Source organism: Oncorhynchus clarkii, chromosome 11 (genome assembly GCF_045791955.1).
Source record: "Oncorhynchus clarkii lewisi isolate Uvic-CL-2024 chromosome 11, UVic_Ocla_1.0, whole genome shotgun sequence".
NCBI lineage: Eukaryota > Metazoa > Chordata > Actinopteri > Salmoniformes > Salmonidae > Oncorhynchus > Oncorhynchus clarkii.
The window spans coordinates 23,696,682-23,713,343 of record NC_092157.1 but is presented as its reverse complement, the minus strand read 5'-3'; the positions used below and the strand labels follow the sequence as shown (position 1 = coordinate 23,713,343).

General features: G+C 43.9%; 1 protein-coding gene across 1 annotated transcript in view; it reads right to left on the bottom strand.

Annotated features, from left to right (window-relative positions):
• LOC139420386 (cubilin (intrinsic factor-cobalamin receptor)) overlaps positions 1-16,662 on the bottom strand; it is a 53,213-nt gene that overhangs the window by 24,525 nt on the left and 12,026 nt on the right. Inside the window, exons 19-35 of the mRNA XM_071170433.1 lie at positions 16,333-16,498; positions 15,871-16,096; positions 15,485-15,615; positions 14,776-14,965; positions 14,331-14,491; positions 13,978-14,159; positions 13,632-13,788; positions 12,497-12,684; positions 7,944-8,103; positions 4,848-5,029; positions 3,203-3,371; positions 2,925-3,106; positions 1,747-1,903; positions 1,398-1,514; positions 1,078-1,191; positions 577-705; positions 239-371 (exon numbers count right to left, since the gene is read on the bottom strand). Of these exons, the coding sequence (XP_071026534.1) occupies positions 239-371; positions 577-705; positions 1,078-1,191; positions 1,398-1,514; positions 1,747-1,903; positions 2,925-3,106; positions 3,203-3,371; positions 4,848-5,029; positions 7,944-8,103; positions 12,497-12,684; positions 13,632-13,788; positions 13,978-14,159; positions 14,331-14,491; positions 14,776-14,965; positions 15,485-15,615; positions 15,871-16,096; positions 16,333-16,498 (2,744 nt within the window). The remainder of the gene's footprint in view (positions 1-238; positions 372-576; positions 706-1,077; positions 1,192-1,397; positions 1,515-1,746; positions 1,904-2,924; positions 3,107-3,202; positions 3,372-4,847; positions 5,030-7,943; positions 8,104-12,496; positions 12,685-13,631; positions 13,789-13,977; positions 14,160-14,330; positions 14,492-14,775; positions 14,966-15,484; positions 15,616-15,870; positions 16,097-16,332; positions 16,499-16,662) is intronic.

Below are 16,662 nucleotides of genomic sequence, written 5' to 3'. Positions count from 1 at the left end.
AGAAGTAAATAATAACTATTAGCTTAGTCATTGATGTGTAACGACCTATGTAATAACACTGTTATAACCACTGTATTTACAACTTATTCCATGGTGAAAGAACATATTTAATGTTCTTCCCTGAGGCAATGTCTTACAGTATAATAAATATTCAGAATATGTAGAAGATGCCATATGGAGGCATTTGATCATGTAATATCCCATGTCATAACCCGTGCAATAAGTATAGGAGACTCACATGAAGGAGAGCTGGAGGCGGTTGCCGGGGGAGCTGGTGATGGTCCAGACACACTCCACGTTGGGAGGGTAGGCATCAGGGTAGTTAGGACTGTTAAAGGCCCCTGTCTCCATGAGCAAGTCCCCTCCACAGCCTAGGAGAGGAAGACAGGGTTAGGATTAGTGAGAGGAGGGTTAAGAGTTAGTCGCTGTCAGAACTGATCACTGTCAGATGATATGGAGATTTCCAAAAAGATAGGCAATAGGCAGCAGTAGATGTGTGGAATCAAACTCAATTTCTGAAGGTACTTTAAGACCTTATGTGACACAACCATTGGGTCCCACTAATAGACGCATTACTTGAGGTGGAGCCAGTGTAGGTTGCTCTGAAGCCCTTCATGGCGACAGAGGAGTCAGAGACAAAGTTGACGACCAGGGCGTTGCTGAACGATGTGACTGGGTGAGGGATCTCAGTGCCACAGTAACGACCTGAGGGGAAAATAAATATCACCACAACTAACATGGAAAACGTCATCTATCATTGTGTTGAAGTAGTAATCAGTAATACGACACAGTATTTTTTTCATGTTAAAGGCCACGTGCTGCAACAATGACATTAACCTTCACACTCGTGGGAATTTGCTTTTATGAGCATGTTACGGTACAGCCACAGCGTACCAATTTAGGAGGTGATCAGTGCTCAAATCTGCCATTTTCAACCGTATACAGTTACGAGTGTAAAGGGTTACACAGTTCTTGTTAATATTATTCTATAGTATGTAGCCTCAGAGGACCAGTATCCACTGTGTAGCACTGATCTGTATTATTTTATATTACTTATTTTCTGTAACATGACCTTACCAATGACTGGTGCCATGTAGTTATCTCCATCTAGGATCTCCACAGCGTCGTGGGAACAGTTGGAGTTGAGACTCTCCAGCTCAAAGTCCGTAAACGACAGGGTCACATGGTTGACTGTGCATTGGGTAGTGTGTGGAAAGAGAAAACAAGACACAGCATCACTTCAGTTTGTTACAGATAACTATCAATTACATTGCAATATAAAAACAAAGTATCACTGGTTAATACAAATACCAAAGCTGGCAGGCCATTGAAATGAATGGGAGTTGTAGTGCAGTGGATCGAGTGGTGTGTATCTGTGGTGTGATTGGCTAACTCACATGGCAACTGAGCCTTGATGATCCAGCTGCAGTTCTGATTGGCTGGGTAAACAGCAGGGTACCGTGGCGATGCGATGGCCCCACCCACGTCATCTGTCAAGAAGGTGGCTCCACAAGCTGAGAGAAATAAAAGTTTCTTACCAATAAGAATCCAAACCAAAATCTACACTTTTATAACAAAATGTGTTTTATAAACATATGTTTTTCAATGTTGGAACAGACTTCGTCCAAATAAATATTTTTATAATAAACCAGAAATGTGTTCAATGTCTCAGTAATGGCTAAGAGAGGTAAAGTATATGTATCAGTATTTGTATCTATTGCCGTGCCAGCTGTGCTGAAGACCCACCCTCGTAGAAGGTGGCGGCAAAGCCCCGGTGGTTGAGGCTGGCATCAGACCTGAACCGCACAAAAATGGTGTTCTGGGTGGAGGTGATGGGGGCGGGCCGTGTCTGACCACACACTTGACCCAGCAGCGGAGCAGATATACTGGGTCCATCATAGATCTACACACACACACACACATCACACACACACACACACACACACACACACACACACACACACACACACACACACACACACACACACACACACACACACGGAACGTAAAGGTGAGAAGTTGATATTCAGACTGGAAAATATGGAATAATTTCTGTTTCCTGTAGTTCAATGAAGTGAAAAAATGACATTCACCAGCTCTTTATTTAATTTTTTTAATGTTTATTTAACTAGGCAAGTCAGTTAAGAACAAATTCTTATTTACAATGACGGCCTAGGAACAGTGGGTTAACTGCCTTGTTCAGGGGCAGAACGACAGATGTTTACCTTGTCAGCTCGGGGATTCGATCTAGCAACCTTTCGGTTACTGCCCAACGCTCTGACCACTAGGCTACCTGCCTGACTCATACAGGGGCTTTTCAAAGGATAACTATTCTGTTGGCTACCTCAACGCAGTATTTCATAGCAGCTTGTATCTTACACACTGAATTCTCTTTCGCATAGACTGAATTCTACTTGTTTCCCTGAACAGAATCTGTAGCACTAGCTTTTGTCACCGACAACTAGGGCACTTGACCAGAGGGACATCAGGGTGTTAGCATTCACATCATTTCAGTAGTACTATCTGCCCTTCACTGTGTTAACAATGGGCCCTGGAAGATGACAAGAAGACGGCCAAACCACAGAGAGACAAAGAGCTCTGGCCTGTTCGCGTTTTGTCTCTCTGTGATGGGGGGGGGGGGATGGTAACAAAGGCCACTTAGAACGGCAGAGGCAGTGGGAGGGACAGATTGGAAACTGCCCTCAGAACAGCGGTTGATATTTCAATAGAATGTCTCAGTGTTCAGATGCCAAGTTTCTTTCAGAGGACCTTGACATCTGTTAGTGTGGACTTGCCAACGCCGTGACATTGAGAGAGATATTGGCATAAAGACACTAGAACCACAACCACATTCCTCATTTCCTCCTCATCCCAGGAGTAATAATACCATACACACGTTATCATTCAGAAAGTAAGTCTCTCACAGCTACATGGTCCCACTGGCACGTGGAGTGGAGCTCTATGTCCAGGTCAGTGAAGTTGAAGAGGACCCGGTGGCCTACGTCCACTGAGATGGTCCAGGAACAGTCCACCGTGTTGGGGTAGTTGGCGGGGTAGTTGGGGGAGTGGATCTCTCCACTGGGGGCCTTGATCGGACCTCCACATCCTAGGGAGGAAGAGAGGAGAGGGGGGGAGGAAGCGGGATTTGGTGAAAACCTGTGTGTTTGTGTGTATGTGCAGTCTACAGCCCACTATCACCCACCTCCCTGGACCTCGACCCAGCTGGCATTGAATCCTCGGCCACTGACGTAGGGGTCAGACTTGAAGCGGACTGTGACCATGTTCCCTGTGCTGGAGACCTGGAGGGGGCTGGAGGTGGTGGTGCAGAGCTGGGCCAGCCTGGGGGCTGAAAGGTCAGGGCCTCCGTATACCTGTGGAAAGACAGGGGTTAGAGATGAAGGGTTAGAGGTTCAGGTGTTAAGGGTTATGGAAGATACAGTTAAATGGTGGTGGTGGACAGAGAGCTGACAGGTCTGGACCTAGTGAAATTCTTGTGTTCCAAGCTCCAACAGTGCAGTAATATCTAATCATACACACTAGTCTCATAAGTAAAATAATGGAATGAAGAATTATTGTAGTATGAGCAATGTGTGAGCAATGTGCTAATGTTATGGGATGTATAGATATTATGGACAGTATGTCAATATAATATGTAGTATATCTGAAGAATACTTGGATAGAACAGTATATATACAGCATAAGTTGAACTGGAATACAGTATATATATATGAAATAGGTAAAACAGTATGTAAACATTAAAGTGACCAGTGTTCCATTCAATATGTGTAGATGAAGGGGAGGAGACAGATTAAAGAGGGATTTTAAAGACTTGAGACAATTGAGACATGGATTGTGTATGTGTGCCATTCAGAGGGTTAATGGGCAAGACAAAAGATTTAAGTGCCTTTGAAAGGGGTGTGGTGGTAGGTGCCAGGCTCCCAGATTTGAGTGTGTCAAGAACTGGCTGCTGGGTTTTTCACGCTCAACAGTTTCCTGTGTGTATCAAGAATGGTCCACCACCCATAAGACATCCAGCCAATTTGACACAACTGTGGAAAGCATTGGAGTCAACATGGGCCAGCATCCCTGTGGAACGCTTTCGACACCTTGTAGATTCCATGCCCCGACGAATTAAGGCTTTTCTGTGGGCAAAAAGGCGATGCAACACAATATTAGGAAGTTGTTCCTAATGTTTTGTACACTCAGTGTACATACAACCTGATGTAGCAACAACGGGCCATTGAAGGGAACAAAGACCCTACAGAATACATATTCGGACTGTCACTGCATATTTAGAGCTGAGGTTATCACTTAACTATGTTCATATCCTTATCTATGCTCATTTGTCTGGTTTAAAAATAGGACATATGGGAATCAAATTAGCTAATTGTCAGACCATCCTTCACATGTGCTGCTGGACTACAGATGGTTTCCTCAATAACAAACATCTTTGGTCAGTTACAGGACAGGAAGAAGCAGCTGATAACCACATGATGATGAAGTGACATTTGTGGGACGTTAGGGTGTGGCACCAGCCTTTAGGATTGTGGGTAGTTTGACAGTGGTCGGGGCTAGTCCAGCATTGGAGGCAGTTGGACCAGAAAAAGGCCAGCTAGCTAGCTCCCTAAGCTGTGATTTCCAGGTCATTTCTGCCCCACTGGCTCCATTCACTGTTCTGTCTGGTGGAAGTCAGCATTCCACTGGCGTGAGCTACTCTGCGCTAGGCCCTCTGGGTACAGCTAGCACAGGAGGGAGCACAACACAACTCTGGCATACATCACGCAGAATCAAATATATACTCCCTAAGAACCACACCAACACACACATTGACACACCACACACATTACCTCCAGTACGTCATAGTTGCAGTCAGGGTGGTACTCCACATCAAACTCATAGATGGTAATGGTGATGCTGCTTCCTGTGGCAGTCTGAATGTACCAGAAACACTCTCTGTTGTCGGGGTATCTGTTGGGGTATCCTGGGCTGTTGAAGGAACCCGTGGGACCAGACAGATCCCCACCACAACCTGTAGGGGGCCACACTGTGTCAGTGAGGCTGATGGAGACAAGGGGTGGGTCCCACTAATCTCTCCTTTAACCTGAAGTGTATACTTGCTCACCACTTCCCACACATCTAAAAGCATTGGATTGTTGAAGCTATGGGTTAATTGGAGTTTCCACCATATTTGCTATACCAGTCCTTTCAAATCATTGAAGGGAAGTGAACAAGTGCAAGATGGGAGGAAAGAGGTAATTGGGACACAGTGATAGGAAAGATGAAAGAGATGCTGGTTAGTGTTGGTCACAGAGACTAATCATGACAACAATCCACCTGTCATTAAGGTGTGTAATTTCATACAGTATTTATACAGTTGATTACCAACTAAACAGATCCTGTCCATACTGTATGAGGTGTTACCATACTACACCAATGTAATTACACAGAGAAATGTACCTCTAGTAGGGGGCAACAAACTAGATCATCAACATGTTCCTGCAAAAGTCATGCTGTTGTCACAATATTAAACATGAACAAGATTAACCATGATGATAACACGTTCACATGAGTTGGCAACGCAACATTAACCAAACAGATGCACATTCCACAAAACCTTGACTGCCAGAGCATGTCCTATTTTTCCATAAAGACAGATGGACCTCACTAAACACTTCACACGGATATGTGTTTACAGGGCTTGGAAGATCCTAGTGGGCTCAACATAGGAGGGCTAACGACGTTGAGAGTCCAGGTAAAGAATGAGGGGTGTTGCAGCTCTGTTGGTGTTATTGTGTGGTGGTCGGACTGGGGCAGAGACCGAGGGCATATTCACAGGGATTGAGATCACTTCTGAGATACATGTGGAGGGAGAGAGGGCAGAAAGTCAGGAAGCTAATAGTCAAATCCTAGAAGACTCAGGGAGAAGCTGCCAGCCTGACATTTATTTTACTGATAAAGATAGAAGGAATGGAGGCCAGGCTGAAAGCGACTGAGGAGGAGCTAAACAGCTAGGAGTCTACAGTGGCTGTCCTACAGACTGAGATCAAAGGTATCAATTAATAGACTATTTAAACCGTTAGACCTGTTATTTTTCTCTTTTAAAAATAAATAATGGATTCAAAATTGGCTGATTCATAAACTGAGCTCACCTTAACGCTCGGCTGTTTTGTCCATTATGGTTAAGGTCTGTAATGTCTCAAACGATGGCCCTTAAAAGCTCGCTAAAGCTTACATCCCAACTGAGCACCACAGTGGTTGAGCTCAGGGACTTGAAGGCCAGACTGACATGGGCGGAGTCTACAGTGGCTACCCTACAGACAGTGAATGAAGGTAATACGAAATTCATAGATTTACACTACGCCCTTTCAATAATCGGTCTTGAAAGCTTGCTATTCATATTTCTCCAGGTCTTACATCCCAACTGGGCATCACAGTGGCTGAGCTCAGGGATATGGAGAGCCAGGTGGGGGAGCTGAAGAAGAATGCAGGTAACATTGTTACCTGCATTCTACAATCTCATTTACAGAGTCTGTGGTCATGACAGTTATTTTATTTAAAGATTGTGAGTATCATTTCCATTCCAAATCGTACAGTATTATCCCCCGAGCATACGGTATTCACAAGCTGTCAAATTATGATTTAGGATTGTTATTAATGATCTGTATATTATCAATGTGTTAGGTCTATGACGATCAAGATCATTTCAGCAACATCAATGGCATCCTGCTATTCACTAAATCTCAGTGTTGTGGAATATAAATAAAAGCAGGGGACCGAATGGCTAGTGAACAATTTGTAAAAATGATACTGTGTGTAGACTGCATGTGTTGCAAATGGGAATGCAAATGTCCATAATTGTGCAATGAAGAGCACAAACAATGAAGCTGTAAACGACTTCGAGCTAATTACAACTTCTTCAATATTAACCCAATTGGAGTGTAATACTTGATGAAAAATCAACAGGAATGCTGGCCTCTAAACTTTGTGGCATCTCTTATCTTCCATAAGCCTCTTACAGCTTTCCAGGTAGTCTTGATCTAACTTTTCCTTTGGACTAGCTCCCCAGACTAGCTCCCAAGAGTAGCTCCCCAGTCTAGCTCCCCAGACTAGCTCCCCAGACTAGCTCCCCAGACTAGCTCCCCAGACTAGCTCCCAAGACTAGCTCCCAAGACTAGCTCCCAAGACTAGCTCCCAAGACTAGCTCCCCAGACTAGCTCCACAGGCTAGCTCCACAGGCTAGCTCCCCAGACTAGCTCCCCAGACTAGCTCCACAGGCTAGCTCCACAGGCTAGCTCCACAGGCTAGCTCTGTATTGTAAATCATTGAATATCCCTGAAACATGGGATTACTTTAAATTAGGAGTGTATTTTATGACAAATGCATATTCTACCACAAGCAGTCACATTTGACAATTTATCTTGCCAATTAACTCCATTCAGTCTTATACTAAATAATTCAACACAGACCACTTTGGCTGTACTTTAGGCCTATTTACAATGAATCGTCCAGTAACACTGGGTGTTTGGGCCAGGCCCTTTCCTATGTGGGAGTGAGGGCAGGGGGAGTTCCCAGTTGTTTGGGAAAGAAGTGAAGAGTAGGAACAGATGACATCATAATGGAACACAGCAGGAAGAGGAAGGGGGGGGGGGGGGTATTTGTGGTCCCTCTCCAATCTAGCTAGTAAAACGTGATATTCATACAGATATTCATACATAACAGTCAGACCTGGTTTTAAATACTATTTGAAATATTTGCTCTAGCTTACCTGGAGTGCCAGATGGGCGGGTTTTGCTGGTCAAAAGTACTGCACTATGAAGGGAATAGGGTGCCATTTTGGACACAGACAGTTTGTTGTGTAAGGTTGTTATGGTTCTATTACTTATAGTCGTATTGTGATTGTGTTGTGGTACAAGAGTTAGTTGTGGTTGTGTTTGTGGTCTCACCGTTCTGGTACCAGAGCATCTGGAAGCCCGTCATGGCAATTGAGGAGTCAGTGTGGAACACCATATGAAGGGAGGAACTAGTCGTGGTGTTAGCCGGAGGGGGCGTGCTCCCACAGTACGAGCCAATCAGAGGGGCTTGATCATTGGGACCATTGTACAGCTGGGGAAAATATCAAAACAGGTTAGGAACTGTTAGCTATTCTGAGAAAACTGAATAAATATTAGAATAAAGCTACAAATACAAGCATACACATATTTGGCCAGCTTCACGGGACTTCAGAGCTACAGGAAATGTATATAAAGTCAAACATATGTACTAATAACCTGAAATATGGCTTCCTATTGTAAACATAATGTGTTAGTATAGTGGTGAGGTGGTGACAATGCAACAATAAGCTCCATTGTCTTGGCATGGTGTATTCTTATGTAACAGACCAGAACAGAGAGAGGGGAGGAGAGAGGAGATGAGATGAATGAATCCTGACATATTCTGAGGCCTGAAAGGGAGGTGGAAACTGGGGGGGAGGGGGTCTAATCTAAGAAGGGCAGTGCCTTCAGAAAGTATTCACACTCCTTGAATTTCTCCACATTTTGTTGTGTTACAGCCTGAATTTAAAATGGATTAAATAGAGATTTTGTGTCACTCGCTTAGAAACAATGTCCCTAATGTCAGTGGAATTATTAATAAAAAATGAAAAGCAAAATATTCAACCCCTTTGTTATTACAAGCCTAAATAAGTTCAGCAGTAAAAAAAGATCTTAACAAATCACATAATAACTTGCATGGACTCACTCTGTGTGCAATATTTGTCACATGTGCCGAATACAGTGCCATTTTTAAGTAAAAAAAAATAGGTATTAGGTGAACATTAGATAAGTAAGAAAATAAACAACAACAGTAAAATGACAGTGAATTATAACAGTAGCGAGGCGATATACAGTAGCGAGGCTATATACAGGCACCGGTTAGTCAGGCTGATTGAGGTAGTATGTACATGTAGATATGGTTAAAGTGACTATGCATATATGATAAACAGAGTAGCAGTAGCGTAAAAGAGGGGTTGGCGGGTGGTGGGTGTCGGGACACAATGCAGATAGTCCGGGTAGCCAATGCGTGGGGGCACCGGCAGTCAGGCTAATTGAGGTAGTAATGATGTACTGGGCCATACGCACCACCCTCTCAAGTGCCTTGAGGTCGGAGGCCGAGCAGTTGCCGTACCAGGCAGTGATACAACCAGGATGCTCTCAATGTTGCAGCTGTAGAACCTTTTGAGGATCTGAGGACCCATGCCAAATCTTTTAGTTTCCTGAAGGGGAATAGGCTTTGTCATGCCCTCTTTACAACTGTCTTGGTGTGTTTGGACCATTCTAGTTTGTTGGTGATGTGGACACCAAGGAACTTGAAGCTCTCAACCTGCTCCACTACAGCCCTGTCGATGAGAATTGGGGCGTGCTCGGTCCTCCTTTTCCTGTAGTCCACAATCATCTCCTTAGTCTTGGTTACGTTGAGGGATAGGTTGTTATTCTGGCACCACCCAGCCAGATCTCTGACCTCCTCCCTATAGGCTGTCTCGTCGTTGTCGGTGATCAGGCCTACCACTGTTGTGTCATCTGCAAACTTAATGATGGTGTTGGAGTCGTACCTGGCCACGCAGTCGTGTAATAGTGTATAATAGAGTATAATAATACGTGTTTAACAATCTTTTTTAATGACTACCTCATCTCTATAACTCGAACATACAGTTATTTGTAAGGTCTCTCAGTCGAACAATACATTTCAAACACAGATTCAACCACAAAGACGAGGTTTTCCTACACCTACCAATAGGTGCCCTTTGCGAGATGGGTAAAAGCAGACACTGAATATCCCTTTGAGCATGGTGAATTATAGGGAGGAGAATTATTCATTACACTTTGGATGGTGTATCAATACACCCAGTCACTACAAAGATACAGGCGTCCTTCCTAACTCAGTTGCCAGAGAGCAAGGAAAGCGCTCAGGGATTTCACCATGAGGCCAATGGTAACTTTAAAACAGTTACATAGTTTAATGGTTGTGGTAGGAGAAATGTCATTTTAGAGAATTCGGCAGTACGTCTGATAGGCCTCACAACTGCAGACCACATGTATGGTGACGTGTGGGTGAGCGATTTGTTGATGTCAACGTTGTGAAAAAGATTGGATCGATGTGTGCGACAGCATGTTCCAGTTCCCGCCAATATCCAGCAACTTCGCACAGCCATTGAAGAGTGGGACAACATTCCACAGGTCACAATCAACAGCCTTATCAACTCTATGCGAAGGAGAGGTGTCCTCTGACTCCTATGCGCCTAAAAACTCAACAAATTCACTGAGAATACATTACATAGGATGAAGAAACAATACTCCGTGCCGCAGCTCCATACTACTTGTCAGACATCCTCTTTCTTGTGCTTTTTGAGGTGAAACGAGCGAATAGCTATCACAGACTCCAGACTTGTGGTTTGAATTGAAGCAGGCAGTCCATAAGCGCAGACAAAGGATATCAAGGATCTGGAAAGATTCATTATGGAGGAATGGTCTAAGATCCCTCCCAATGTGTTCTCCAAGCTCATATTTTTTTTTAAATAAAAAGGCTCATTGTCATTATCCTCGCAAGGGTAAGGTGCTAGAGTATTGAAAACGGGTGTTAAAAAATGTACCCATCTTTTTTAGACAGTTTCATTTTTATTACTTGTTAAATCAAATCTATTTCACTGAGCAACTGTATTAGTATAACATATTATAATTGTCCAAATGTTATTAGCATACACTATAGCTCAGTATGTGTGTTATTTATTTGATATAGTACTTTTTGCTCAGTATGTGTATTATTTATTTGAAATAGTACTTTTTGCTCAGTATGTGTATTATTTATTTGATATAGTACTTTTTGCTCATCTTTATCAATGGTGCCAATAATTATGGATCCCACTGTATGTCTACATGTCAGTGAATGGATTAAGAGGCCTAAGATTGAAGAGGTGAAATTAAAGCTGGATAGATGAATCATTCCCTGTTAAGACCTCTGTGTTATTGATGTTAACCTACTCTACCTCATCTGCACTAACCAGGCCATACATTCTATGGGGGTTAGAGGTCAGATGTTAGACCAGGTAATGACGAGGATGAAGAATATGACCTTTCATGTAATACAAAGCTTGACATCTCAGATTCATTACATCCAAAAGTAAACAAGCAGAAAGATTACCATAAGCCTGTGGATATACTGTGAGGACTAAAAGGACAACGCAGACTAATATAACTACAGAGTTGAATTACAATTGTGTAATGTGTTATTGGTGATTTGCAACAAGGTTATTGTTCCCTCAGTTACAATCAACATTATTTGAGAGTACAATGTCATGACAATCTTCATGAGACATTTCTGTTTTGTACACTGAAAATTATAAAATGTTTGGCATTCATTTCGATCAGGGTCCATAGGGGTAATTTGTGCCATACAGTGTTCTATGAGTAAAATACTTAGACTGGCACCATAAAGTTGCAGGTCTGTGGAATAGAGTAGAGGCAACAAAAACAGTGGTGAGATCAGCCTAGCCAAAGAGGGGCAGCAGGAGGAGGTGAATTACCAGTCTCCAGGAAATCTAGACCCGCACAGAATGAGTCTATTTAACTACAAGAGCCCATGATGTCATCCATGTGTGCTGGGGTTGTCATGGTGACCAGGGGGCGAGTTGAAAACAGCACTATTTTGTTTCCACAAAGACATTTATTTCCAGTGAGTGAGTTAGATGAAGAGCCATAGAACTCACTTTGTATTATGTAAGCCATGAAAGGTCCGCCTTGTAGCATGTTCTAAGAAATGAGGTCTTCCTTGAAAATCATGTCAAAATGAACCCCTGAAGAAAACCTGTGAGAACTTGTGCAGATCACAGGAACCCCTGAAGAAAACCTGTGAGAACTTGTGCAGATCACAGGAAACTGTCTATCAACTACTTCCCATGCAGGTTTCAGTCACATTCTACTTCAGCTCAGTCCAGGACACTAGTAACTATTGTACAGAGGAGAGAGAGCTGAAATCCAACTTCTCACTAAGAAATATATTTCAAAAATTGCATCAAAACTCACACCTATCAGGTAATGTCAAAAGTGTTGATGCATGCAGTGAGAACCAGTCACTGTGTACACTATCTCCAGAGTATAAGCAGAGTCAGCGGTCCATCTGTCTCCTGCTCCCTGTCCATGTGGTGAGTCAGTAGAGCACAGCGGAGGAAACTGATACTTCCTCCCAGAATTGAATAGGCCAACCCATCACCAATGACTACTAACACGCAACACTAATCACATGAAGGGGGTTCTGACCTCCTGACCTGACGATGCCTTTCCTGGAGTGATGTCATCCGGGAGAACAGAAAGCTCAGGCCAGGTCAACAGGGACAGTTTCTCAGTTTCAACCTCTTTCATTTAGATCCATTCAGTTTCCAAATGTTATGATGCTACTCTGATTAGAGTTCATTAAACCGCACTAGCATCACATTATCTTGCACTGTTTCCCAAAGGACGCCACCCACCTTGACGTAGTCGAAACTACAGACGCTGGTCCCCTCCAGGTCAAAGGTCATGAAGGTGTAGTTGATGGTGTTGCCCATGGAGGCCTGGATGGTCCAGCTACACAGGGAGTTGTGGGGGTAGGTGTTGGGGTAGTTCAGAGACTCAATCTCCCCACGCGCCTGGTTGGCGATCAGCACACCTTGACAGTCTACGGAAGACAGAGAGTGAGCTCATAGTAATGTGTTTAGTGAATTTAGCAGTATTCCATTTACTAGATTTCATGGTGATATAAGGATATATTTGCTTGTTACCAAAATATATTCCAATATTAAAAGGAAATAAATGTACATTGTGTTTTAGGACAGAAATGTCAAGCTTAAGCATGAGAGCCAACAAAAAGGCAAACGTTGTACTTTTCAACTGCGAGTCAAACTGAACGTTTGTTATTTTTCCAGGAATAACTAAATAAATCTTCAGAGCAGAGCTGACCTCTCTGTATAAACCTAAGTGACAATTAGTGTTCCAGGGACAGAATGAGAACATGAGTCCAGGGCCAAATTGGAAAGCGCTGTGACAGAAACAAAACAAGATAGACTTCACTAAGAGTGACCTCTTGTTCTTTCAGCATGACTTCCAGAAAGCCCATTTGACAACACTGACAATAAGAACAAAAGCCAGTCCCCACTCTGACATTCTTTTGTAGTGCGAGTACCTCTGGCAACTCGGTCTCCTCACCTCTCGAACCTCAAGAGTGCGTTCCCTAACCCCATTTCCATGGAAACCAAACAAAAGGCACCCTGGGATACCACTTGCAAGCCTCTTAGGTATGGTACGGCATGAACTGTAGTAAGGTTTACTGTATCTCAAGATTCAAATGTAACTATGTCAAAGTAAACATGTACAAATTGGATAACAAGAAAGTAAAATGGAACCTACAAAATGATAACAAAATCAACATGAGCGTACCAGCTCAAGCAGCAAACAGAGATGGCTGAATGTCTTTGGAAAGCCAGATGGCTTATAATCACCCAACAGCTCCATTAGGACACATCAATTACATGGAGTGGCTACTGGGGAGGTATATTTGCGTAAAGCTAGACGTGTGCGTGTGTGTGCGTGTGTGTGTGTGTGTGAGAGAGAGAGATAGATGCTCACTGGTTGTGTACATGGCCACGAAGCCTCCAGCTGCGACGACACTGTCTGTGCGTAGTTTCACATAGAGCTCACTCCTACTGGAGTTGATTGGGGCGGGCAACTGAGACCCACACAGGTTGGCCAGCTGTGGAGCATTAGTGCTGTTCCCATCGTACACCTACGGACAGACGGGCGGACAGATGGGCAGGCAGGCAGACAGACATTATATTAGATATCGAAAGGGGCAAGGGATATGCTTTTCTTTCAGCAACGTCATAAACACATATGGTCTCTCCTGTTCAATTTCAGTTTGTACTGACTGACTGTTATGTGGGTGTGATAACCTTGAACAGTGCTCTGTACTCACGGCCAGGTAGTCATATGTACAGCTGGTGCTGGACTCCAGATCGAAGTCACCAAAGCTGAGAGTGATCAGGCTCCCAGCGCCGGCCTTGATCAGCCAGTAGCACTCAGCGTTAGTGTGGTAGGGTAGGGGGTAGTTAGGAGAGGAGAACCCTCCCGAACTGGTGGTCAGAGTACCTCCACAGCCTAGGTTGGGAAAGGGCATGAACAAAAGGAGAGGAATAGGAGGAGAGAGGTACAAACAGAGGGATGGAGTTAAGATTTGGAGTAGTTCAAGTATAGTACATTTTAGGGTATGTATCACAATACCTGTTGAAGATGATGCTAATGAAATAGACATTTCTCCCACACACCCACCTGTCTGCGTGCCGTCCCAGTGTGCCCTGAAGCCAGGGAAGGTGGCAGAGGAGTCAGAACGGAACATGAGCCACAGGCGGTTGCTATGGGACACCATCATTGGAGGCCTCTGGTTGGAGCAGAACTTGCCAATCAGAGGAGAGGTTTCATAACCGCCATCTCTGTGGGACAGAGAGAACAGTGGGAGATACAAATAGTGGCATTTAAGTTGCTGGCTATATTAACAGCTTTCGTCTCGTCACGCTTGCTGACATAGTTCTCATTTGATTCTAATCACATTATTGTACATTGGTTTCACAGTCACTCACTTTGGCATGGGTTCTCTTGCCTGGCTAGCTGCTAACTACACCAAAATGACTGCTCAAGTGAAATTGAATCATACAACTGACAAACATCCTCCTGTAACAGCTGAATAAGATCAGGCCCGTTATGACTGGGTGCTCACCTGATCTCTACATAGTCGAAAGCACAGTTGGGTGGTGAGCCCTCCATATTAAAGTCAGTGAAGTTGAGCATGATCTGCATGTTGACCCCAACGATGATCTTATAGATACACTGGCGGTTGTTGGGGTAGTTACTGGGAAAGTTAGGAGAGCTGAGTTCTCCTGTAGGGGAGGTGAAAGTCTCACTACAGTCTGGGGAAGACATGAGAGGAATAGGATTTAGTGAATATGAGGGGAAAGATGGGGTTAACATAAGGTTAGTCTTGCAGTACCAGACCTCAACACCATAACACCAAACACCATAAAGGGGTAATGTTGTGTGCAGTAAATTACAGTACCATTCAAGCAAGAGGCAAAGCATTGGTCAAACTCGGATATAATCTTCTACTTTACTACTGCCATCTTTTCTGTATGTTTTCTTGTTTTGTTTTCTTTATTTTGTTATAAAGGTTTGAACCCCCTCTAACCCTGGTATCGCATCTATTTTATGTGACAAAATATTTTCTATTTTTCTGTTAATTTGAATTCTTGATGTTGTTGAAGGTAACAGTACTCGTAGTGGCGGTGATTCCTTCTTCCTAACCCTCATATATCACAGATTTTATGTGACTTATTCTGTGAATGAATGTGTTGTTGGGGGGGGGGTTGTAAATGGAAATAGCGGTTGCCAAAGGTAACCGTAATGTTTCTTGTTGCCGAGGGTAACCGTACCGGTGGTGGCATCGATGGAGACATAGTTGGCAGAGAAGCCTTCGGTTGCTAGGCTGATGTCGGAGACAAAGAGGACAGTCATCAGGTTGTCTGTGCTGGTGAGAGAGGGAGGGACGGACCGACCGCAGTACCTGGAAAGAGATAGGCCGCATGCGGAGGGGGAAAAAAGGGTTATTCTTTCCCAAACAATCAACAGAAGTTAACTGAAGTTTGAGTTGATGTCGAGTTGGGAGTAAATTATCACGAGAGTGAATCACTTCTAGAGTGCATATTGACTTTGAATCATGCCAAGGTTCACACACATTAACATGATTTATGGTAATCACCATATTGCCACGGGTTCTTAACACCTTGACATGGGTTTGTTTGCGTGTACTGTACTCTACCTGCCAAGCTTGGTCCCAGTCGCCACGGTGCCATTGTCATACACCTCTACGTAGTCATAGTTACAGCTGATGTGGTACTCCATGTTGAAGGAGGTGAAGGACAGGCGGATGAGGTTGCCTGGGGCGACAGAGATGTACCAGGTGCAGTTGGCTCCATGGGGGTAGTTGTTGGGATGGCCAGGGCTGGTGAGGGAGCCCGATGGGGCATTAAGAGTAGCGCCACAACCTGGCATCGTGGTATCAAACAGGGAAACAGGCTCAAAATTACTATTCTTTTTACACCTCATTCATAGTCAACACAATTAATATATTTAAAAAAATATTATACAGAGACAAAGGATTTGTCCCAGGACACATAGGCTCACAGATACCACTCACTGACAACACATACACACTACTAGATACTTGAGCTTTAAGTTAAGGCAGAATAAACTACATATCTCATGAGTGCCAGGGGCTTACCCTCCATAGCAGAGTCATAGGCTGCGGTGAAGCCATGGTTGGAGACAGACGAGTCAGTCTTGAAGCGGATGTACATGGACCTCTGGGTGGACTGGAGCATGGCTGGCATGGTGTTGCCACAGTATGTACCAATCAGAGGAGAGCTCACCGTGGAGCCGTCCCTTACCTGGGGGGTGGGGTAAAGAAAGAGAGAGAAAGAGAAAGAAAGAAAGAAAGGAGAGAGAAAGAGAGAGAAAGGAGTGAAAGATAGAAAGAGAGAGAAAGAAAGAGCGCGCGCGAGAGAAAGAAAGAGCGCGAGAGAGAGAAAGAAATAAAGAAATAACATTTTGC